Source organism: Ornithorhynchus anatinus, chromosome 5 (genome assembly GCF_004115215.2).
Source record: "Ornithorhynchus anatinus isolate Pmale09 chromosome 5, mOrnAna1.pri.v4, whole genome shotgun sequence".
NCBI lineage: Eukaryota > Metazoa > Chordata > Mammalia > Monotremata > Ornithorhynchidae > Ornithorhynchus > Ornithorhynchus anatinus.
This window is the reverse complement of record NC_041732.1, coordinates 57,461,533-57,486,258: the sequence shown is the minus strand read 5'-3', so window position 1 is coordinate 57,486,258 and position 24,726 is coordinate 57,461,533. Positions and strand designations below refer to the sequence as shown.

The 24,726-nt window shown below is 44.4% G+C and overlaps 1 protein-coding gene across 5 annotated transcripts in view; it reads left to right on the top strand.

Annotated features, from left to right (window-relative positions):
- CFAP74 (cilia and flagella associated protein 74) overlaps nucleotides 1–24,726 on the top strand; it is a 118,058-nt gene that overhangs the window by 52,431 nt on the left and 40,901 nt on the right. For all 5 annotated transcript variants that reach the window (XM_029064383.1, XM_029064382.1, XM_029064384.1 and 2 more), the window contains exons 17-22: nucleotides 2,426–2,599; nucleotides 5,141–5,312; nucleotides 10,277–10,377; nucleotides 12,625–12,747; nucleotides 13,317–13,438; nucleotides 18,801–18,929. In XM_029064383.1, the coding sequence (XP_028920216.1) occupies nucleotides 2,426–2,599; nucleotides 5,141–5,312; nucleotides 10,277–10,377; nucleotides 12,625–12,747; nucleotides 13,317–13,438; nucleotides 18,801–18,929 (821 nt within the window). The remainder of the gene's footprint in view (nucleotides 1–2,425; nucleotides 2,600–5,140; nucleotides 5,313–10,276; nucleotides 10,378–12,624; nucleotides 12,748–13,316; nucleotides 13,439–18,800; nucleotides 18,930–24,726) is intronic.

Here is a 24,726-nt window from a genome sequence, read left to right as displayed (position 1 = left end):
ACGATGAAGACGGTCATCCATATCAGTCTTCTCTGAGGCCTTGTGCAAAGAGTACCGGTCTGAGAGTGGAGACCTGGGTTCTAATCCTGGCTCCACCACTTCCCTGCTGGGTGGCACTGGGAAAGTCACTTCTCTGTGCTTCGGTTTCCTCATCTGTTAAATGGGGATGCAATATCTGTCCTCCTATTTAGACTGTGAGCCCCATGTGGGACTAAGAACTACAGTCCTGTCTCACCTAGGTAGAAGCTGCTTACTCTGTTTATTTTAGGATGCTGTGTTATCAGTTGATCCTGAAATGTACCTGTTCTTCAGAGGACAAAAACAGGCACCTGTTAACGTACTAAAGAGTGGGCGAGACATAGAACCACCATGTTTAAAAGTACTTTTACAGAATGGCATTTTAGCTCAGTGGGAAAAATACGGTAGTTTTCACCAGGTACAAGGTAGCCTTTTAAAAGAGCATAATCCATTGACACACTTCACTCCTCTAAAGACAACCAACGCACTGTACAGCTACCTCATCTATCTCGCCACTGACTGCCTCTAGCCTGCAGCTCCCTCCCCCTTCATATCCTTCAGGTGATCAATCTCCCCACGTGCAAAACCTTATTGAAATCCCATCTCCTCCAGGACAAATGATTATGCTACCTTTGCACGGTCAGGATACCGCAGCCGTTTAACAGAGTCACTGGGCAGGCAGGACCTGTAATACTTGTTATGCTAGAGGCGATGTTTTTGGTAAACAGGCGAAATCCTAGTTTGCCGAGTTCCTTTTACTCCTTTTTAATCTTTCCCCAGTTAATCCCTCCTTTCCTCATCTCCCACTCCCTTCTGTATCACCCTAGCACTTGGATTGGTACCCTTTATTCGTCCCACAACACTTATGTACATATCTGTAATTTATATTAATGTCTGTTTCCCCATCTAGATTTTAAAGTCATTGTGGTCAGGGAATGTCTACCAACTCTGTTATATTGTACTCTCCCTAGTGCTTAATATAGTGCTCTGCACACAGTAAGCACTCAATAATTATGATCGATTGATTGATGAATACAGTGCTTGAAAATCAAAAGAACAAAAGGGTCTAAGAGAAATCCAAGTGCTGAGTTAGGATGAAGTTCTAGAAAACCCTGAAGCCTGGATAAGACATCGATCAATGGTATTATTGAGTACTTATCATGTGCAGAGCACTGTACTAAGACAAGCTAGAATTGGGAAGCAGCATTAGTGGAAAGAGCACAGGCCTGAGAGTTAGAGGACCTAGGTTCTAGTCCTGGATCTGCCAATTGCTTGCTGTATGACCTTGGGCAAGTCACTTAACTTCTCTGTCTTAATCTATGAGCCTCATGCGGGACAGGGACTGTGTCTAACCTAATTTACTTGTACCTTCCCCAGCACTTAGAACAGTGTTTAACACATAGTAAGCGCTAAACAAATACCATAAAAAAGGATTTATTTAAATTAGAGCAAGTGTTTCACACATTGCATTGCCCCCAGTATTCCCTCAATGTATACCATTTGGTGGCCTAGAAGTGATTTTCTGGATCTAAAGGAGCTTAAACCAAAAAGCTTGAAAATGTAGCCATTTTTGTAAGAAAAGAGACTGTTGAAAAGAAATAGGAATTACAGAGCCAGAAGGAGGCACAAGAAGCCTAGCGGAAAGAGCAGCTATTCCCAGCTCTGCCACTTGTCTGCTCTGTGACCTTGGACAAGTCAATTAATTTCTCTGTGCCTCAGTTTCCTCAACTGTAAATTGGGGAATAAGACTATGTTCATGTGGGATACCATGTGGGACACGGACTGTGACCTACCCGATTATTTTGTATCTACACCAGTGCTTAGTACAGTGTCTGGTGCATAATAAGCACTTAACAAATACCTTGCAATAGGGTGAACTCCCATGGTCCCCAGAAGATGATCCTATGCCCTTTCTAGAGGTGGTGGCAAAGCCTAGCAGAAGCTTCAGTCTCTGGCCCTGGGAACCTGCTCTTCCTAGAAGTCATTCAGTAAATCAATCAATTGATCAATGGTATTTATTGAGCACCTACTCTGTGCAGAGCACTGTTCTAAGTGCTTGAGAAAGTGTAATACAGCAGAGTCAGTAGACATGTTCCCTCCCCACAATGAACTCACAGTCTAGAGAGTGAGCATTTGTTCAAGTAGTGCCAATGGGTTACTATTTCCAGGATTGGTTCATTGAGGCTGGAAAGGAAGTTGCTCCGTTGACCGAGACTTGGTGGTTCGAAGGATTTGGTTTTAACACCAAAGATAGAAAGGGGCTCATAATTGGTGTCCTGATTTGACATTGTCTTTCAAGTGGTAAGAAGGACTTTGAAGTCTTCTGCTTGAAATGGTAGCTGTCCATTCATTTAATTGACATGCTGCCTATCAGGGACAGTTGTAATTATGGTTTTTCTCCTTCCAGCTGGCACTGGATAAAGAGCTCATTGACTTTGGCACGCATGTGGTGGGGGAGACGATTTCCCGGACCATCACCCTGATGAACCAGGGGGCCTTGGGGACGAGATTCAGGCTCCTCACGTCACCAGGTGTCAGTGGTTCCCACCTGACAGCAGCCAAGTCCTCCACTGGGACAACGGTGAGTCCACTCGGTTTTCCGGTCTAGCATTTAGGAAGCAAAAAACTAACAATTAAAAGAAGAGGTGTGGCCTAGTGGATAGAGCACAGGCCTGGGAGTCAGAAGAATCTGGGTTCTTATTCCGGCTCCGCCACTCATCTGCTGTGTGATCTTGAGCAAGTCACTTCTCAGGGCCTCAGTTTCCTCATCTGTAAAATGGAGATTGAGACTATGAGCCCTTTGTGGGGCAGGGGCAGGGACTATGTCCAACCCGATTATCTTGATTATCTTATATATACTCCAGCGCTTATTACAGTGCCTGGCTCATAGTAAGATCTTAACAAATACCCCAATTATTACTATTAACAGCAGCGGGCACATATGGATCCGTCAGCAAAGGTCGGTCAGTCATATTTATTGGGCACTTACTGCACAAGGAGAACTGTATTAAGCATTTGGGAGAGTACTATTGTACAGTAAATAGGCACATTCCCTGCCCACAGTAAGCTTGCAGTCTAGAAGGGGAGACAAACTTTAATATAAATAAAATTAAAGATAGGTACATAAGGGAGCAAGTCTGGGCTATGCAGAAAGGAGTGGGAGAAGGGAAAAGGAGGGCTTAGGGAAGACCTCTTGGAGGAGATGTGCCTTCAATAAGGCTTTGAAGTTGGGGAGAGTCATTGTCTGTTGGTGTCTCTGTTGGCCTGTCAGTTTAGGACCCACATGCCGAGTCCGCAAGTATCCAATCAATCAACCAGAGGTATTTACTGAGTGCCACCCATGTGCAAAGCATTGTTCTAAGCCTTGGGAAAGTAAAATACAATAGAGTTGGTAGTCACGATCCCTCCTACAAGGAGCTTGCATTCTATGGGAGAGGTAGACATTAAAATGTTTTACAGGTAGGGGAAATAGTAGGGTGTAAGGATGAGGACAGAAGGGCTTTAGGGCTAGGCTGAGTAGCAAAGGGCTTGAAGGAGTACAAAGCCAAGTGCATAGGTGATACTTGGGCCTGGGGGGCAGAAGGACCTGGGTTCTAATGCTGGCTCTGCCATTTGTCTGCTGGGTGACCTTGGGCAAGTCACTTCACTTCTCTGGGCCTCAATTACCTCATCTGTAAAAAAAAAAAAATGGGGATTAAGACAGACCCCTGTGGGACCTGGAATATGTCCAATTTGAGTAACTTGTATCTACCCCAGTGCTTACTATAGTACCTGCCACATAGTAAGTGCTTAACACCTCAGCACTTAGTTACTAGGTAGCAAGCACTATACTAAGCAGTGGATTGGATAAAGCAAATCAGGTTGGACACAGTCCCTGTTCCACATGGGGCTCACAATCTTAATTCCCATTTTACAAATGAAGTAATTGAAGTACAGAGAATTGAAGTGACTTGCCCAAGGCCACACAGCAGACAAGTGCAGAGCTGGGATTAGAACCCATGATCTTTTGACTCCCAGGCCTGTGCTCTATCCACTACACCATGCTGCTTCTACCCCAGGGCTTAGCACGGTGCATGGCACATTATAAGAGTTTAATCATTATTATTATTATTCTGAAGGTAAGATCAATCATGATCAATTAATGAACAAATAAAAGTTGAAACCGTGAAGTGTTCGGTGGGTTTAATGTTTGGTGGGTTTAATGTCTATGACCAAAATAATGTGTTTCTCCTAAAGACCCATGTTAAATGTAGATTCCTCCAGGGGCCTCCATGCAGTCCTCATGCAAAACCCGTCCATTCAGCATCCCCCAAATCAAACAACCATTCCTCCTGTGTCTTTCCCCTCTCCAGATCCCATTCTACCTTTAGCCAACACTCAACCATCCTCTGCTAGGAAGTTATTACCAGAAGCAGTGTGAGCTAGTGGATAGAGCATGGGTGTGGGAGCCAGAAGGACCTGGGATCTAATCCAGGGGATTAAGACTGTGGGCCCCCCCATATGGGACAGTGACTGCATCCAAACTGATAGCCTTGTATCTACCCCAGTGCTTAGAACAGTGCTTGGTACATATTAAGCACTTAAATATTGTTATTATCACCCAGCTAAACACCATCCACCTAAATGTCCTCTCCCCAACTCAACCCTCATTCCACTCTCATCCAACAGCCATCCACCCCCCATCTATCTGGTGTCCCTCCCCCCGATTCTTGAAATCGAGGAGCTCTGAACCCAGTGGACTTGCTCTCTGGAACCATCCAGCAGGTTTGGCCCATTGCCTTGGGCCCTGGGGAAGGGGGGGGGGGCGCTAGGAGACAGGGAGAGGGCTTTGGTCATTGAGGGGATGGGTCTGTACCCTTGGGTGAGATGATAAAAACTTATTTGCAAATCCATGGTCAAGTGCTCATCTACCTGTAGTAAACAGTGTCTTCCAGGTCATGGATTCTGCCTCCCAGGCCTAAGGAAACAGTAGATTCCCATCAGTCTGCCTGAAGGAGCATTTTTCTCCCAAGGCATTGGGGCAGCCCACAGAACATCTGCACCTGAATGGCATTGGAGTGCAGAGTCAGTGGATCTAAAGTTAAAGCTAAAAGCCATCTGATGACATTCATCTGCTTTTTAGGAGAGTTCATATTTTTTTGAAGACGAGAAATTTGAAAAGGCTGAGAAAAATTTTAGCAACGTTGAAGGCCGCCAGGTTGAACCAAATCCCCATTCCTCCCCTGAAGTGATCCAGAACCTCCCTCCCACCGAGAACCAGGGCACTAAAGGCCAAGAACCAAGTCCTGGAGGAGGTGAGGACTTTGCTTTGAACACTGCAGTTGCTGTCATTAATTTCTCCTCCTGTAAACACCCAGCTCAACGGTGAGCGGTGGATCATGAAAGGCTGAGACCGCCTGGGTACCTGGGAGGCAGGGCTGGGCTGGCAACCAAGGGAATGAATCTTGGGCTCATCCTCCAAGACTGGGGTTGGGCCATTCGACAGGTGGTACTGTGTGCAGAGCACAGTTGTAAGCACTAGGAAGCAGCATGGCCTAGTGGAAACAGCATGGGCCTGGGAGTAGAGGACCTGGGTTCTAATGTCAGCTCTGCCACGTGTCTGTTGCATCACCTTGGGCAAGCCGCTTCACTTCTCTGTGCCTCAGTTCCCTCATCTGCAAAATGGAGATTCAATTCCTGCTCTCCTTCCTACTTAGAATGTGAGCTCCGTGTGGGACCAGATTATTTTATATCTACCCCAAGACTTGGTACAGTGCTTGGCACAGAGTAAGCACTTAATAAATACCATTCTCATTGTTATTATTATTATTATTACTGTTCTCTGATTATTACTGTAATAATAATAATCACTTAGGAGAGTACAGTAGAGTTGGTAGACATAATCCCTACCCACCAGGAACTTTAGGCTATGAGCCCATTGTTGGCCAGGGATTGTCTCTAACTGTTGCCAAATTGTACATTCCAAGCACTTAGTACGGTGCTCTGCACACAGTAAGCATTCAATAAATACGATTGAATGAATGAATGAGCTTGCTGCTTAGCCAGAGAGAGAGACACCAAAGTCTTTTATAGGTGGGAGGAAAAAGGAATTCAGTCAATTAATGGTATATATTGAGCATTTACCGTGCACAGAGTATGGTACTGAGAGCTTGGGAGAGTGCATTACAAGAGTTGCTAGAAACTTTCCCTACTACAGGGAGTTTACAGTCTAGAAGAAAATGGGCACTTAGATGACAGAATGCTTAAGCAGTAGGTTACTTACCAAAGTGCCACAGAGAGTTGCAAGTACATAAGTGCATGGTTGGTACAAAGAGTTGGGGGAATAAAACCAGAGGAGTGGAGCAATTTCTCAGGGAGTCACAGTAGCTTTTAAAGAGCTGCTTCAGTATAACAGTGATTACCTATAAACCACCTGGCAGGTGGGTTTTTAAACTTCTCCTGTGAAGGAAGCAGTGACTGCGCACTTGTCCACAAGGGGCAAGGATCGTGTCTACTGACTCTATTGTACTTTTCCAAGGGCTCAGTGCAGTGCTCTGCATACAGAAAGCATTTCATAAATGCCATTGATTGATGGATTGATCAAAGGCCTCCAGGAGGAGATGTGATTTCAGAAGGGCTTTGAAGATGGGCTGGACTGTGGTCTGACATGTGAAGGAGAAAAAATGACCTGGGTGTATGAGAGAGAAGAGAAAAGATAAGCTGGAAGACCAGCTGGTTTAGTGACTTAAAGGTAATGTTGCTTGAAGTGGAGAAGACTTGTAAGTCTCCTTTCATCCTGAATTAATTGGACTATAAGAAACATTCACATCTCTCTAGACTAAGCATTTTGTGGACAGGGAATGAATCTGTCAACACTGTTATAGTGTACTCTGCCAAGTGCTTAGTTCAGTGCTCTGCACACAGTATGCACTCAATAAATATGATTGATTGAAATTCTTTTATTAGAAGGGAATTAAAATGAAACATTCTCTGTGGCTTTGCCTTTCCTAGTGACCATTTGACCATTTTCTGAGTAGCACCATGGCCTACCAGATAGAGCATGGGCCTGGGAGTCAGAAGGACCTGGGTTCTAATCCCAGCTCTGCCACTTGTCTTCTGTGTGACCTTGGACAAGTCTATTAAGTTCTCTATAAAATGGGGATTAAGACTTTAAGGGACTGTGTCCAACCCAATTTGATTGTATCCATAGTACAGTACCTGGCATTCATTCATTCATTCAATAGTATTTATTGAGCGCTTACTATGTGCAGAGCACTGGACTAACGCTTGGAATGTACAAATTGGCAATGTACAAATGTACAATGTACATTGTACAAATGTACCTGGCACAGAATAAGCACTTAACAAATACCACAATTATTATTATTGACACATGTTTTGAATAAATAGGCCCTTGATGCAGAGTATCTGAACGTTCAGTACTTCTGGATAGATTATACAGCTTTTTCATCTGTTAATTTTTTTTTCCTGTGGGGACCCAGCCCCAACAAAGCGATAATCATTTGATTACAATTCAATCAAGCCGTCTTGCTCCAAAGAGTCCATCTGGCTATTTCCGTTCTCAGTTCTAGATCCCGGAGGACCTGAAGATGCCTTCCTTTCCAGTTATTATGCTTGAGCTTCTTATGTCTTCTTGGACTGCTCCATTCCTTCAGCCAGATCCAATTTTCACTACCATTCCAATGGGATTTCTCCTCCCAAACTAAATCTACCATCAAAGAAATCCAAGTGCTGATTTTTCCCTGAAATTCGAGGGATGAATTTCACCTACTCAGACCCTTTTGCTCAAAACTAAGACTATTAAGACACCCTCCAAAAAAGACCTTATTATTTGAAGTAAGATTGAGTAATGGTCATAGTAATAACAGAAGTATCATGGTTTAGTGGATAGAGCACAGGCCTGAGAGTCAGAAGGACCTGGGTTCTAATCCTGGCTCTGCCACATTTCTGCTGTGTGACTTTGGACAAGTCATTTAATTCACTGAACTCATTCAATCATGTTTACTGAGCACTTAGAGCAGTGTACTAAGCACTTGATCTATACTAACACTTCTCTTTGCCTGTTACCTCATCTGTAAAATGGGCCTAAGAGTGTGAGACCCATGTGGAACAGGAACTGAGTCCATTCTTATTAGCTTGTATCTATCCCAGCACTTAGAACAGTGCTTGGCACACAGTAAGTGCTTAACAAGTACCATAATAATAATTATTAATATTTATTGAGCAACTAGATGTAATGCACTGTCCTAAACACTTGGGCCAGTAGAGCAGGAGAACAAGATGTATACCCTGCCCACAAAGAGCTTACTCTCGATCAGGGGAGACAGATATAAAATTATTTGCTTCTGATGGAAGCAAAATATTCATTTATGCTCCGGTGCTCAGGATGGGTAGAAATGAATAAAAAAGTGGTAGAGGTGGTGGTTGGGTGGTGACAAAGAAGAAACATTTAATATTTACACTCTGGAAGGTCCTTTCTATTTGAGGATGCCAAATGTCCTTTCAAAGTACTCGCAAGTGGTTGTGTACTTCAGAGATGGTTTTGCCGCAGTCAATTTATACCAATGAAGAATCCCTGTTTTGAATCTAAAATAATTGATGAGGCAAAAGCAAATGGTCAGTGAGTCAATCGTATTTATTGAGCACTTACTGTGTACAGAGCACTGTACTAAGCACTTGAGAGAGTACACTATAACAATAAATAGACGCATTACCAGCCCACAGTGAGCTTACAGTCTAGAGGGGGAGACAGACATTAATATAAATAAATGACAGATATGTTCATAAATCCTGAGGGGCTAGGCGTGGGGGATGAATAAAGGGAGCAAGTCAGGATGATGCAGAAAGGAGTGGGATAAGAGGAAAGGAAGGCTTTCCTAAAAGAAGGGAGGATTCAATAAAAATTGTGGAGTTTATGAAGTGCTTACTGTGTGTCAAGCACTGTACTAAGCTCTGAGGTAAGTACAAGGTAATCAGATCAGTCACCATCCCTGTCCCACACAGGACACACAGTCTAAGTGGGAGGGAGAACAGGTTTTGGATCCCCATCTTACAGATTGTTTTCCATCTGGGTGTGTGTTTCCTGATTGCCCTTCAGAAACATAAACAAATTCAAATTTGACCCATGATTTCCCCCCAATTCATAGGTATTCAATTAATCAAACAGTGCTCTTTATTGAGCACTTACTGAGTTCAGAGCACTGTGGTGCGCACTTAGGAGAGTACAATAATAATAATGTTGGTATTTGTTAAGGGCTTACTATGTGCAGAGCACTGTTCTAAGTGCTGGGGTAGATACAGGGTAATCAGGTTGTCACACATGAGGCTCACAGTCATAATCCCCATTTTACAGATGAGGGAACTAACGCCCAGAGAAGTGAAGTGACTTGCCCACAGTCACATAGCTGACAAGTGGCAGAGCCAGGATTCGAACCTATGACCTCTGGCTCCCAAGCCCATGCTCTTTCCACTGAGCCATGCTGCTTCTCTAGAAGCACAAGGTTCCCTGCTCTGCCTTCCAATGGAAAATATATATACATATAAAAGTAAATAACACAGTGGGGTTAGAATCTGATATCGCCAGCCACACTTAATGGACTTAATTGTATTTATTATGCACTTGCTGTGTTCAGAGCACTGTACTAAGGTTTTGAGAGAGTACAATAAAACAGAGCTGGTGGACAAGTTCCCTTCCCACAAGGATCTTATAGTCCAGAGAGGAGGGGAAAGAAAAAGGAGGGCAATAAATTGTTTAGTTATCTCTGGAGAGGGTAAAATCACTATCCAACAACTATACTCATTCATTCAGTCATATTTATTGAGCATTTACTGAGTGCAAAGCAAGCACTTGATAGAGTTCAATATAACAATAGATAGACACATTCCCTGCCCACAATGAGCTTATAGTCTAGAATGGGAGATAGACATTAAAATGAATAAATAACCAATTGCAAATATGTACATTCTATAGAATCTATTACCTCATTATAGTTTAATACTTTATGTCTAAAGTTGTTAATTTTGTCCCACGTTTTTTGCCAAAGGCTTAGGGAAAGCTCAGGGTGGGCGAAAAAGCCTGCTCAGGTGGAGCAAGATAGAGCTCCATCGAAACATGGGGAAGTTCAAAGTAAAAGGATGCTACATTTGGAATTCTGGCCCGACTGATTCATCTACACCACTGATGGTGGTTCTTTCTGCAGCTCCCAAACTGCTCTGAAGTTTTCCTTTTGGTGAATAAACTCCCCATGTTGTATTACAGAACCCGTCAGGCAAGGAGAAGCCACTGCTTCTGAAGAGATTGCACCCACTCTAGTGGAGCTGCCTCCTGAAGAAGAACCCCCCGAAATCAGACTTGGAGAGGTAAGGAGCTGCCCGAGTCCTGGACCCCATGTTCTGAGAAAGAGCACCGTCCCAAGAAGGCCCAGTCGCAGCTGGTGGCAGTCCTGAGAGAGAGACCATTTTGCCTTGGACACTTCTGCCTGATCTTAGGGTATATAAGTGACTGTCCTGTCGTGTATCATGGTCTTCTATCACGTGCTAAGCTCAGATGCTGTACCAGCCATATATTCAATAGTATTTATTGAGCACTTACTATGTGCAGAGAACTGTACTAAGCACTTGGAATGTACAATTCGGCAACAGATAGAGACAATCCCTGCCCATTGACGGGCTTCTGAATTGCTTGGAGGGGAGTTGGCTTGACTAGTAGAGGAAACTCTGTCCGTCAACTACTGCTCCCTACTAGTGCTAGTAGAGGAGCAGCTTGGCCTAGTGGATAGAGCAGGGGCCTGGAAGTCAGAAGGATCTGGGTTCTAAACCCGTCGCTGCCACTTGTCTGCTGTGTGACTTTGGGGAAGTCACTTCACTTCTTTGGATCTCAGTTACCTCATCTGTAAAATGGGGATTAAGAGTGTCAGCCCCATGTGGGACAACCTGATCACCTTGTATTCATCCCCCCCACAGCGCTTAGAACAGTGCTTTACACATAGTAAGCGCTTAACAAATACCATCATTATTATTATAATGTGGGACAGGGACTGTGTCCAACCTAATTTGCTTGTATCCACCCCAGCGCTTAGGACAGTGCTTGGTACACAGTGCTTGGTTAAGTGCTTAACACATACCATAATTATTATTATTATTGTTATTATTATTAAACTTGTTTCTGACATACCTGTTTGAACACATCCCAGAATCCGTGAAGTCTTCTTCAGCACGGTCCTTTGAGGGAGACCATTTTTCCTCAAATAGGCTGTGAGCCCTAGGCTGCCTGAGCAGTAATGAGAATTATGGTACTCATTAAGGGCTTACTTTATGCTAAATCCTGTGCCAAGAGTTGGGGTAGACAAAAGGCAAGCGGATTGAACACAGTCCCTGTTCCATAGAGGATTCACAATCTATGAAGCAGGGAGATCAGACATTTTACCTGCTTTTTAGTTGATGAGGAAACAGTCCTGGAGAGTAAGTTCCTTGCCCAAGGACATGGACCCAATCAGTGGCTGAGCTGGGTTTAGAACCCAAGTCACCTGACTTTCAGCTATCAGCCCCCTAACACTCATAAGCAGACAGGCCTTCCAGGAGTGTTAGTATTATCAATCAATCAATGGTATTTATTAAGCGCTTACTGGGTGCAGGGCACTGTGCTAAACACTTGGGAGAGAACAGTATAACAGAGCTGGTAGACATGATCCCTGCCTAAAAGGAGGTTACTATCTGACTGTATTACCAAATGACATCTATTTATGAAGCTATTCTTTTCCCTCTGACATTTTAAAATCAGGCACCTGCTACTTTGCCCTCTCTGAGTCTTCACACACATGTGCTGGGCCTGAGGAAGGGGGACAAGCAACTGTAGGAATTTGAACTCACTTTGTGAAACAGAAGAGATTTTCTTTCACTTTTGATTTAGTCAATCCTGCTGGAGTGGATTCGGTAAAAGCCTCAACCAACCTTGGACTTGGTTCCCACTGGTACCTCAAGATACCACCTGTGTTAACCCTGTGTGGTAAAGAGATTTATTTATTTATTATGGGCATTGTTAAGCACTTACTATTTGTTAAGCAGTGTGCTTAGCACTGGGGTAATTAATCAGGTTGGACTCAATCCTTGTCCTTGTCCCATATTGGGCTCACAGTCTAAGTAAGAGGGAGAGCAGGTATTAAATCCCCATTGAGACATAGTGAAGTGACTTGCCTAAGGTCACACAGCAGATCACTGGATACACCAGAATTAGAACCCAGATCCTCTGACAGCCAGGCCCATGTTCTTTCTACAAGGTCACGCTGCTTCCCAAGAGGAGATCTGGTAGGTTTCAGCAGACTTATTTATTCATATTATTGTCTGTCTCCCCATCTAGACTGTAAGCTCATTATGGGCAGAGAACGTCTGCTAGTTCTGTTGCATTATACTCTCCCAATCACTTAGGACAGAATAAGCACATAGTAACCACTCAATCAATATAATTGATTGATTGATTGACTTCTAGGAGCTGAGAGCCTTATGGTCTGGCAAAGATATCCCTGGAGCAGCTTCTTAGCAACTCAACAAGAGATGAGGAGACAGGGAATCTCCTATAAAATAACAAGCTGGGCTTTTCTCCTCAATTAGGTCACAGAAGGTACAATTGGATCCTTCGGCTCCATCAAACTTCCGGTGGTATTCACCCCGATGTTGCCTGGAAGTGTGACTGCCAACTTCATGGTTGCATTTGACAATCCCGACTGCCCATCCGTGAGTATCCCTCTGGCGTGCATTGTGTCTTCTTCCCGCAGAAACCCCAGGAGAAGTGTCTCTCCCTTGGCAGAAGCGGCTCAGCATGACTGAGCCTTAGGACTGGGAAAGGGAAGATGAGCTATTTACTGGCAGAGGAAAAGTTCTTTACCAACGAGGCTAAACAACATCTATGCCAGTAACCCTCTGGATGCTCCTTGTGGGCAGGGAACATGTCTGCCAACACTATTGAACTGTCCCAGATGCTTACTACAGTGCTCTGCACATACTAAGCACTCAAGAAATATTATTGATAGATTGATTATTTAATTGGGCTAGTCACTTCTCTGTGCTTCTGTTTCCTCATCTACAAAATGGGGGAAATTAAATCCGACTCCCTTGTACTTAGACTGTAAGCCCCAGATGGGGCAGGGATTGTGTCAGGCCTGATTGTCTTATGTCTACCCCAGCTCTCAGTACAGTGCTTGGCACATAGTAAACTCTTTACATATATCATTATTATCATTATTGTTATTATTAGAACTCCTTTCTAAACTCTAAGTGTTCTTACTCTGTGTGCCCCAACCCAGTTACACTTCAGAGCCAATGGGGTTTCTATCGATGTCCCGGTATGGGCACCAAATCCAAGCATCAATCTCAAGATCTGCATGTACGATCGACTCTACCAAGATTCCATCATCATTCAGAGCAGGTGAGTCCAGTCACCCCGATCCATTCCCCGAGGAGTTCTCGGGGAATGCCGCCCAGGGAGCCTGATGGGAAACTATCAGGGAAATGGGGTCTGTTGTGGGACTCTGAGAGAATATCAGGAGGCCCGTGGGTTTGGATACTTGCAGTGTGGTGGCCCCCGGGATGAAAGAGGGAGTTTGAAGGTGAGGAGAAGGTGTGGAGGGAACATCGAGAGTGAAAGGAGGGGGTGAGGATGGCTCTGAGAATAGGACGAGGTAAATGCCAAACATGTTTACAGATCCGATCATCTTTTATTTTTTAATGGCATTTGTTAAATAATAATAATGTTGGTATTTGTTAAGCACTTACTATGTGCAGAGAACTGTTCTAAACGCTGGGGTAGACACAGGGTAATCAGATTGTCCCATGTGAGGTTCACAGTTAATCCCCATTTTACAGATGAGGTCACTGAGGCCCAGAGAAGTGAAGTGACTTGCCTACAGTCACACAGCTGACAAGTGGCAGAGCTGGGATAAATGCTTATTATGTGCCAGGGACTGTACTAAGCACTGGGGTAGATGCAAGCTAATTAGGTTGGACACAGTCCATGTCTCATGAGGCTCACAATCTTAATGCCCTAAACTCATTGTGGGCAGGGAATGTGTCTGTTTATTGTTATATTGTACTCTCCCAAGCGCTTAGTACGGTACCTTGCACACATTGAGTGCAAAATAAATATGATTGAATGAATGAACAGATGAGGTAACTGAGACACGGAGAAGTGATTTGTCCAAGATCACACAGCCAACAGGAGGTGAGATTAGTACCAGGGACCTTCTGACTCCCAGGCCCGTGCTTTATCCACTAGATCACACTGCTTCTTCGTATATATGTCCTTTACTGACAAGTCCAATAGCAAACTACTGCAGTAAACCTGAGGTGACAAGTCCTCTGTAGGCTCAGGGATGAGGGGGAAGAGACACTGACCCTACCTCCAGCATTCACGGTGCCACTGTACATGAGCAGAGATCCTGGCCCATCCCTTCAGCCCCTATCATTTCGGGAACTTTGGCCTCAAGTGGCCCATCAGGGATAGGGGCAAGGCAGGGCAAGGGCTTTGCTTTTGCAGCCAGGCTGCTGTGGGCCCTGAGACAGCCGCTCCCAGTCACCAACTCAGTCGGAGCCTGCTGCCTCTCGGGGAGTCATTCACCCCTCAAACACAAAGCAGAAGGGGGATGCACTCCCTTCTCTGAGGTGCCAAGCCATGTTATTGTATCCTTCAAAATTGGAAGGCGAGAACTGGACTCAGCAAGACACTGGCTCTCAATCATTCATTCATTCTTTCAATCGTATTTACTGAGCACTTACTGCACACAGAGCACTGTACTAAGTGCTTGGGAGAGTACAATATAACAATGAACAGACACCTTCCTGCCTACAGTGAGCTCACAATCTAGAGGGGGAGACAGACATTAATATAAATAAATAAATAAATTACAGCATGTATATGTGCTGTGGGAATGGGAGTCAATCTGTCAATAGATATAATTAATGGAGGGCCTCTCGCCCACATTCTACCTCTAGCTTGGAATGCCCTCCCTCCTCATATGAGATAGATAATTGCTCTCCCCCACTTCAAAACCTTATTGAAGGCGCTTTCCCTGACTCCTCTCCTTCTCTCCCACTCCCTTATGCACTGCTCATACTTGATCCTTCATTCATCCTCTCTCCCCCATGACATTTATGTATATATCTGTAATTTATTTATTTATTTATTCATAATAATGTCTGTCTCCCCCTCAGACCTTGAGCTCACTGTGGGCAGGGAATGTGTTTGATATTATAATGTACTCTCCCAAATGCTTAGTGCAGTGCTTTGCACACAGTAAGTGCTCAAAAAATGTGATTATTATTATTATCATCATTAATAATAATAATACGTGTCTACTGTTTGCAGAGTGTAGTACTAAGTAGTTGAGAGAGTAGCTCAGAATTATCTGAAAGCAGAATTATCCCTGCCGTCAGGTTTACAATTTAGTGAAGGAGATGGACACTAAAGTATGTTCCGGATAGCCCTCTTGGCAAGAACAAGAGACTGGGAATCAGGAGTCTAGAGACCTAAGTTCTGGTTCCAATTCTGCTTTTTTGGTGACCTTGGGCAAGTCAACTAACTTCTCTGTCTATCTGGAAAAACAGCATGGTGTAGTGGATAGGGTACAAGCCTGGGAGTCAGAAGGACTTGGGTTCTAGTCCCAGCTCTGCCACTTGTCTGCTGTGTGACCCTGGGCAAGTCACTTCATTTCCCTAGGCCTCAGTTACCTCATTTGTAAAAATGGGGATTAAGACTGTGAGTCCCATGTGGGATAGGAACTGTATCCAACCTGATTAGCTGGTATCTACCCCAGTGCTTAGTACAGTGCCTGGCACATGGTAAATGCTTAAAAAATACCATAAAAAGACATGCAGAGTAACTCTGTAGAAAAATGATATGGGCAACTCTGTGAAGTATAGACTAGGAAGAAGAAAGACTGGAGATCAGGAGACTAGTGACGAGGCTACTGCCGGAATATGACAAATGCCTGGATCACTGTGGTAGCCATTTGGCTGGAGAGCAAGAGGCAAATTCTAGAAATGCTGTGGAGGAGAACCAGCTGGATTTCATGACAGACTGATTATAGGGGTTGAAAGTGAAGCAGGAGTCAAGGATAATGGCAAGTTACAGGCTTGAAAGTTGAGGAGGATGGTTGTGATGAAAGTTGTGATGGAATTTAGGTAGAGGGGAGGATTTAAGAGGGTAGATGAGGAGTTCAGATTTGCACATTTTGGGTTTAAGGTGCAGGCTGGACATCCACATAGAAATATCCAGGAAGCAAGAAGAAAAGTGAGGTTGCACAGAAAGAAAGAGGTCAAAGCTAAGGAGGAAGATTTAAGAGTCGCTTGCTAGAGATGGTAGTTGAAGCTGAGGGAGCAAATGAACTCTACACGGGAATGAGTGTTAATTGAGAAAAGAAAGGGACCTAGCTCAGAGTCTTGAGGGAGGAGTGAGAGAGGAAGAGCCAGTGAAAGATTCAGAAGGATCAACCAGAGATGTAAAAGAGGAGAAGCAGAAAAACCAAAATTGGAAATTGTTTCCAGAAGAAGGGAGTGGTCCCTAGTGTTAAAGGCCATCCAAGAAGATTGGGAAAGAGTAGGGACCATTGGATTTGGAAAGGAGGCGGAATTAGGTGAACTTGGAGAGTGGGTCTCAACGAAGTATAGGGGATGGAACCTGGATTGTAGAGGGTCAAGAAGGTAATTAGAGGAGAGGAAGTCGAGGCAGCGGGTGAACACAACCCTTTTAAGGAATTTGGACCAGACAGGGAAGAAGGAGATGAGACAGTAGCCCGAAAGCTAGTTGTACAGGACAGTTTAATGTCATAATTATTTCAAGAGGGCCCCGGCAGATTGTACAAAGCCCACACTTCTTCAGGGATCTTAATGTCTTCTGTTCTTTTTCTATCATCCAAAGGGCCTAAGGGGACAGGGAACTGTTGGAAAAGCTTAAAGAGAAGCTTGATTTTGAGTCTTTGCCTAATCCCCAAACTTTGGCAGTCAGACTCTACTGTTTTGGTGTGAGGTGTGAAGGCCTCTAGAAGATTCTGTTTAACTCCGGTGTGTTCTAGTGTTCCCGCTTCAGGTTTCTTTCTGGAGTCTTTTCTATCCTGCTAGATCTTCAGTGTCTTTCAACATTTTGTCAAAATTCTGATCCTAAAAAATAGTCTTGTGTACAGACGTAGCAGCTAAACTCTTTCCCTTTATAACATTTTCCTTATTTTAGATCTTGTTTCGGTGCATACTAATAGGGTTCTTTTTACTATTTCTGGCCCACACCACATTTCTAAATTTCATATTAGAATTAAGCACTGCTGAGATTCGTCCCAGCTGGAAAGGAATAAGGAAGGCTGTTATCTCAGAAAGTCAGCTTAGAAATCCCGAGGGCTCATTACATAAGAGGCTTTCCTTGTTTTGGGGGGCTCAGGACCACTTTTTGCCAGTCAGAAGATTATAAAGTGCAAAAGGAAGTGTCATGCCTATCAAATGGAAAATATTTGCCCTCCAACCAAATCCAGGATTGGGCTTTTCTTGTCTATAAAGACACAAACTTTTCACCTCTGTAAGTTGGTATCACCAACAAGGACCCCAAAAGTACCTGCACAAAGCTAAAATTTACCAACTGTGCTCCACTGAAGTCACAGAGCAGAAGCAAAATCAACTGTTCCACTGAGAAACAGTGTGGCCTAATGGATAGAGCATGGGCCTGGGAGTCAGAAGGACCTGGGTCCTAATCCCGGCTCCACCACTTGCCTGCATGTCACCTTGGGCAAATCATTTAATTTATCTGTACCTCAGTCATTTCATCTGTAAAATGGGGATTAAGACTGATTCCCAATGGGGACATAGACTCTGTCCAACCTGATTAGCTTGTATCTACCCCAGTGCTTAGTACAGTGCTTGGGTCATAGTAAGCACTTAACAAATAACGTAAAAGAACCACCATACTTGATTGGTGGGCATTATTCATAAACCACCTGGACAACTGCCTTTCAGTAGATGGTCAAGATTGTACTGTCCCAGTTTAGGGTGGATCTAAAGATCTTTGATCAGTTAATCAAGCAACATTATTTATTGAGCCATGGCTGCACAGACAATTTACTAAATTCCCTGGGGAATAAGAAACATGGTCTCTGCCCTCAAGGAGATTCTCCTTTGTCTAAGTACTGCATCAAGCATCACAGACTATATATCATTTACAGAAAATTAAATTTGCTCTTCCCACTTGCAAAGATGAACTGATTTGGATTTGAATTGATAGATTATTGTCTTCTGAGGAAAAACAGCATCCTTCTTCAAAACTTGGCCTTGACATTTTTCTTTCTGGTAATCCCCTCTAGCTGGTTTCAGCTCTCAGCCTACTAATTTGAGGGGAGAGTGCAGATTCTGAAGGGAGCAAAATCTTCCACTTTCTCAACTCTACTCAAATTCTGGGGCCTGGGAGATGTGGGGTTCTGGGTGGCCTGATTTGGTCTAGAAAATTCCAACTGGTTTCATTTTGAATGTTGCTGTGCTTTCAATTCCCGAATTTCCAGGTACCAGAAATGATGCCAAATATTCAAGAAAATAGATTTGATACAGTGCTTTTGTCAGACAGCAGATAGGCTTTTTTTATGTATCCAATTAGCCGGAATGTATTAGTAACCCACTGAAGCCACTCACATGGAAGAGTTAGCATGCAGAAGCATTATTTTGCTTCTGCACAGAGAGCAGAGGTTCTGGTTACAGCCTGACCCTCAGAGGGGAGGGGAGGGGCGTGCAGCCAAAAGCATTTCTTTCTGATCTATTCGCAGAGCCAAAGCGGCCCTGCGTCTGAAGTTTGAAGTATGTAAAGAACTGAGAAACCACATGGAGTTGCTTCCCCAAAGTGGCTACATCCAAGCCCAGGCCTCCTACACCGTACAACTCAAGTTCTTGCCCAGGTAAGGACAGAGTCACATTTTCATATCCTTTCATTTTCTATCCCTTAGAGTTATGGATGGGATACTCCCTTCTGCTGCACCCCCACTGTCCTTCTCTCTCTTTCCCTCCCACCACTGGACCTCCATCTTCCCATTCATTCGTTCATTCACGCGATTGTATTTGAGCGCTTACTGTGTGCAGAGCACTATACTAAGTGCTTGAAAAGTACAATACAACAATAAAGAAAGACAATCCCTGTCCACCCAGCTCTAGGTTTCCAAGTCAAAGATCTATGGCAGAAAACTGCCAGAACTGAGCCCTGAGTTCAAACCTCTTTCCTCTAGAGAGCAGTAAAAGGTCAGGCTCAGCAAGAGTGAAGCCACAACTTCCCAGCAAGAGCCCAGCCTACGGGGGAGTGAGGCTTGTGAGAGTGTAATAGTAATAATAATAATGTTATTTTTTAAGCACTTACTATATGCCAAACACTGTTTTAGACACTAAGGTAGATACAAGTTAATCAGATTGGGCACAGTCCCTGTCCCATATGGGGCTCACACTCTTAATCCCCTTTCAACAGATGAGGTAACTGAGGCCCAAGTGAAATGATTTGCCAAAGGTCACATAGCAGACAAATGGCAGAACCAGGAGTAGAACCCAGGTCCTTCTGACTCCCAGGGCCATGTTCTATCCACTAAGCTGCACTGCTTTTCAATGCTATTTGTGGGCAGGGAACACATCTCAGACACCTGTTGTACTATTCCAAGTGCTCAGTAACAAATGCATCACATCCAGTGGATGCTCAATAGATATCATATATGATTAGAGGGACAGGCAAAGCAGAGCTTACATTTCAGGCTTTTCCTTCTTCCTCTGCTCTGAGCAATTAACTTTTGTTTTTGTTTGGATGATACTGTTGGGGAGGTGCTCCTTGTTTCATGTGTTTTTCCCAGGAACGGTGACATGCAGGAAGGTTCATGGCAGAAGGTGATGGGTGTATGGTGAGGGCAGTAACCAATCCTGTCTCTTTAAACCAAGTTAAAAAATTAACATGGAAAATTAATTGGGGAAGACCTCCTGGAGGAGATGTGATTTTGGAAGGGCTTTGATAATTGGGAGAACAGTACTCTGGCAGATGTGAAGGGGCAGGGATTTCCAGAGAGAAAGATGAGTGTGAACCAAAAGCTTAGTGGTGGGAGAGAGAGACTAGACTGGCTTGAAAGAACCAGAATGTGCGAGCTGGGGCACAGTGGGAGAAGACAGTGGATAAGTAGGAGAGCTGATTGAATGCCATAAAAACCAATGGTCAAGAGTTTCGGCTTGATGCAGAGAGGAATGGGCAACCATTGGAGGTTTTTAAGGAATGGGGGGATGTAAGCAGAATAGTGTTCTAGAAAAGTGATCTGGGCAGCAGAGTGAAGTTTGGAGTGAAGTGTGAAGAGGCTGGACACAGGGAGATCAGTGAGAGGGCTGATGCAGGAGTCAATCCCAGATATAAGGAGTGCCTGGACCAGCGTGGTGGCAAATTGGAAGGAGAGGAAGAGGCAACTTCTGGAAATACTGTGGAGGAGAAATGACAGGATTTTGTGACAGGCTGAATATGGAAATTGAAAGAGAAGAGGAGTCAAGGATATGTCAAGGTGGGAAGCAACATTAGTTAGTGGATAAAGCACAGGCCTGGGAGTCAGAGAACCTGGATCTCAGCTCTGCCACTTGTCAGTTATGTGACCTTGGGCATGTCACTTAACTTCTCTCTACATCAGTTATCCTTATGTGTATAATAGGGATTGGGACTGTGAACCTCATGTGATCAATTGATTAGCTCATATCTACCCCAGCACTTGGTACAGTTCCTGGCACATAGTAAGCACTTAACAAATACTATTTTAAAATCATTATTAATAATAAATGATAACTATAGTATTTGTTTATCACTTACTATGTGTCAAGCCCTATTCTAAATAAACACTGGATGCGATATAAGATAATCAGATCCCACAATGGGCTCAGAGTCTAAGTAGAGGAAGAACAGGAATTAAATCCCCATTTTACAGATGAGGAACTGAGGCACAGAGAAGTGAAGTGACTTGCCCAAGGTCACACAGGAGACAAGTGGCAGAGCTGAGATTAGAAGCCAAATCCTCTAACTTCCAGGCCCATGCTCTTTCCTCTAGACTATAAGCTCATTGTGGGCAGGGAATGTATCTGTTATATTGTGCACAGTAAGCACTCAATAAATACAATTGACTAACTGACTGACTGAGTTTCCATTAGGCCACGCTGCTTCTCAATCTAGCCATGATTGGCACAGCAGATGTGCGTGTGTCTCTCAACAGTGTTGTACAAACTGGATGAGAGCACAGCGGGGTGAGCTGCTGAGAGGACACTCAAAGACGTGCCTTCCCTCAGACTTTCCCCTTATCAACCATCTCCACCAATCACACCGTTGGCTCCAGGAGGACCCGATGAGAGAATGTGTACGGTTCCGTGCAAACCACCAGTCCTCATGGAAAGCTACTCCAGTTTACTCTAATTGTTGATTACTCCAGGTGTTAATGTTTTTAAAAACCCTTGTTAAAGTGTAGTCTGTTTGTGGCCCTCTTTGTCTGACAGGAAGGGAGAGATGACTGGTCATCTTGGATGTGAGAGGGGAATGCAGCAGGGATTGGTCATGTGAAGCAGTGTGGGCTTGTGGATAGAGCATGGCACTGGGAATCAGAAGGACCTGAGTTCTAATCCTGGGTCTGCCACTTGTCTGCTGTGTGACCTTGGGTGAGTCACTTCACTTCACTGTGCCTCAGTGACCTTATCTGTAAAATGAGGATTAAGGCTATGGACCCCATGTGCGGCGGGGACTGTGTCCAACCCAATTTGCTTGTATGCATCCCAGCACTTAGTACAGTGCCTGGCACATAGTAAGTGCTTAACAAATATCATAATAATTATTATTATTGTCTCAAGGAGGGAGGTGGTGATCAATCAGTAGTATTTGCTGAGCACTTACTGTGTAAGCACTTGGGAGAGTGCAATATAACAGAATTGGTAGCCATATTCCCTGCCCATGAGGAGCTGTAAATTGGCACCGGCCATCTCTAGAGGGTGGGGGGTTGTACTTGTGCTTTTTTGTGCTGGACCTGCTCAGCTATCGTTTCTGAGAGATCTGGGTCTAGGCACCCCAAGCATTTGGTAACCCCCGGCATTGCCATAGGCACCCCATTTCCATTTCATGACTGTGGAGGCAGAGAGAGGGGCACATCCTAGGGAGTGGATACTCAGACCAGTAGTGCCACAACCCTGCCCTGAAGATGTCACCATCTAACGAGATAGTGGGGTATTTTTATTATTTTATGGTATTTAAGCACTGACTTGTATCAGGCACTGCTGTAGGTGCTGGGGTAAATATAAGTTAATCAGGCTGGAATAAGTGTCCCACATGGGGCTCACAGCCTAAGTAGAGGGAGAACAGATATTGAATCCCCATTTTGCAGTAGAGGAAACGGAGACACAGTGAAGTTGAGACTTTGCCCAAGGTCTCACAGCAGGCAAGTAGTGGAGCCAGGATTAGAACCAGGACTAGTGGATAGAGCACGGGTCAGAAAAAGTCAGAAGGACCTGGGTTCTAATTCCAGCTCCGCTACTTGTCTGTTGTGTGACCTTGAGCCCATTGCTTAACTTCTCTGTGCCTCAGTTACCGTATCCATTATATGGAGATTGAGTCTGAGAGCCCCATGTGAGACAGGGACTGTGTCCAACCCAATTTGCTTGTGTCAGTGCCAGTGCTTAGTACAGTGTCTGGCACATAATCGCCTAACAAAACCACCATTATTGTTGCTAGTATTATTATTATTATTATTAGAACCCAGGTCCTCTGGTTCCCAGGCCTGTGCTTTATCCATTAGGCCAAACTACTTCCTATAGTGTGCTCTAAAACCAATGTCAGGGAGTGGAGGGGTTTTTGGAGACCTATGGGAGGAGGTGGTGTACATAGTGGGGCAGGACTGTAAGATGGCATTTCAGCCAACCTCTTGCCCTCTTCCCCAAGTCTGTGAGGAATGTTCTGTGACAGACACCCTTCTTGACATCCTCCCTCATCCTGCCAGACCTCCCTGGGCAGTGTTGGTGCCAGATGCGCCTCAAAGACCAGTAGTATTAGGAGGTTCTGCTTTTGTCTGACTCCTCCTTCAATCTAGATCTAAGAATCCTAATCATAGTTGCACCACAACCCCGAAGTTAGCCTAAGTGGCAATCACCTTCTTTAAAACGTGGTGTAGTGAATAGAGTAATGGCCTGGGAATTAGAAAGTCATGGGTTCTAATCCCAGCTCCACCATTTGTCTGCTGTGTGACCTTGGGCAAGTCACTTTACTTCAGTGGGCCTCTGTTACTTCATCTGTAAAATGGGGATTGAAACTGTGAGCCTCGCATGGGACAGGGACTGTGTCCAACTCGATTTGCTCGTATCCATCCCAGGGCTTATTACAGTGCTTGGTACCTAGCAAGTGCTTAAAAAATACCATTATCGTTATTTTTATTAAAGACCCCAGCCAGAACAATGGAGAAAAATCAGGTTGGGCACATTACGTATATAAAGTCGTCTCTTTAAAGGGTCATCTCGGGCCTGCAGGAATGACAGTGTGGCGCAGTGGTTACTAGGATCCGAATGCAACTTTTCTTGAAAATCTTCCTGCCGCAGTTGCCTAGCAGTCACTTGTGGGGGCGGAGGGAGCCTGCAGAGCAGGCAGGCAGTGGGAATCCAATTACTGAGGAGATGGGTGAGTGGGAGATTGTTATTCGTTTTAGCTTAAATTCCATGGGTTCTAAATAGGGGCACTGGTATTTAGTGTTAATGCTGGGGCTGAGGTGGCTGGAATAGAAGCACGGTGTTTATATTAGCCCGGAAAGACTCTGGAAATGGAACCCACACATTCCCTCTGAATGACCAATTTGGTCCCCAGTCAGACAGGCGCTGCTGCTTCCACTTGGGACTGACGTTTAGCATTCCTTATATCTTCCTATCATGTTCCAATCCTGTTAATAATAATTATGGTACTTGCTAAGCACTTACTATGTGCCAAACACTGTTCTACGTGCTGAGGTAGGTACAGGTTAGATAGGACACGGTCCCTGTCCCACATAGGGCTCACACTCTTAATCCTCATTTTACAGATAACTGAGGCTCAGAGACTTGTCCAAGGTCACACAGCAGACATGTGGCAAAGCCAAGATTAGAACCCATGACCTTCTGACTCCCAGGCCCATGCTTTATCCACTAAGGCACGCTGCACGGACTAGGATGGATGATAGCTCATTAATGCCAGGGCCAACAGGAACAGAGTGGGTAGGTTGGACGGCTAATGGGCTTTGGATCACACCTTGCTTACAAGAGATTTCAGTAGATTTCAATCCCCTCTAAACTGTAAGCTCCTTGTAAGCAGTGAACATGCTGGCCAACTCTATTGCATTAAACTCTCACAAAGGCCTAGTAAACTGTCCTGCAAATAGTAAGCACTCGGTAAATATTATTGCTTGATTAACTGGGGATTACAATAAAGTTGTAAGTCCTTTAGAGTCAGGGATCTTTTTTTTCTTATATTGTTAAGTGCTTACTATGTGTCAGGCACTGTACTAAGTTCTGGGGTAGATAAAGCTAATCAGGTTGGACACAGTCTCTGTCCCACTTGGGCTGCTCAGCTCTAAGTTCCATTTTATACATGAGGGAACTGAGGCACAGAGAAGTTAAGTGAGTTGCCCAAGATCACACAGCAGACAAGTGGCAGAGCTGGGATTAGAACCCAGGTTCTCTGACTCCAAAGCCTGTTCT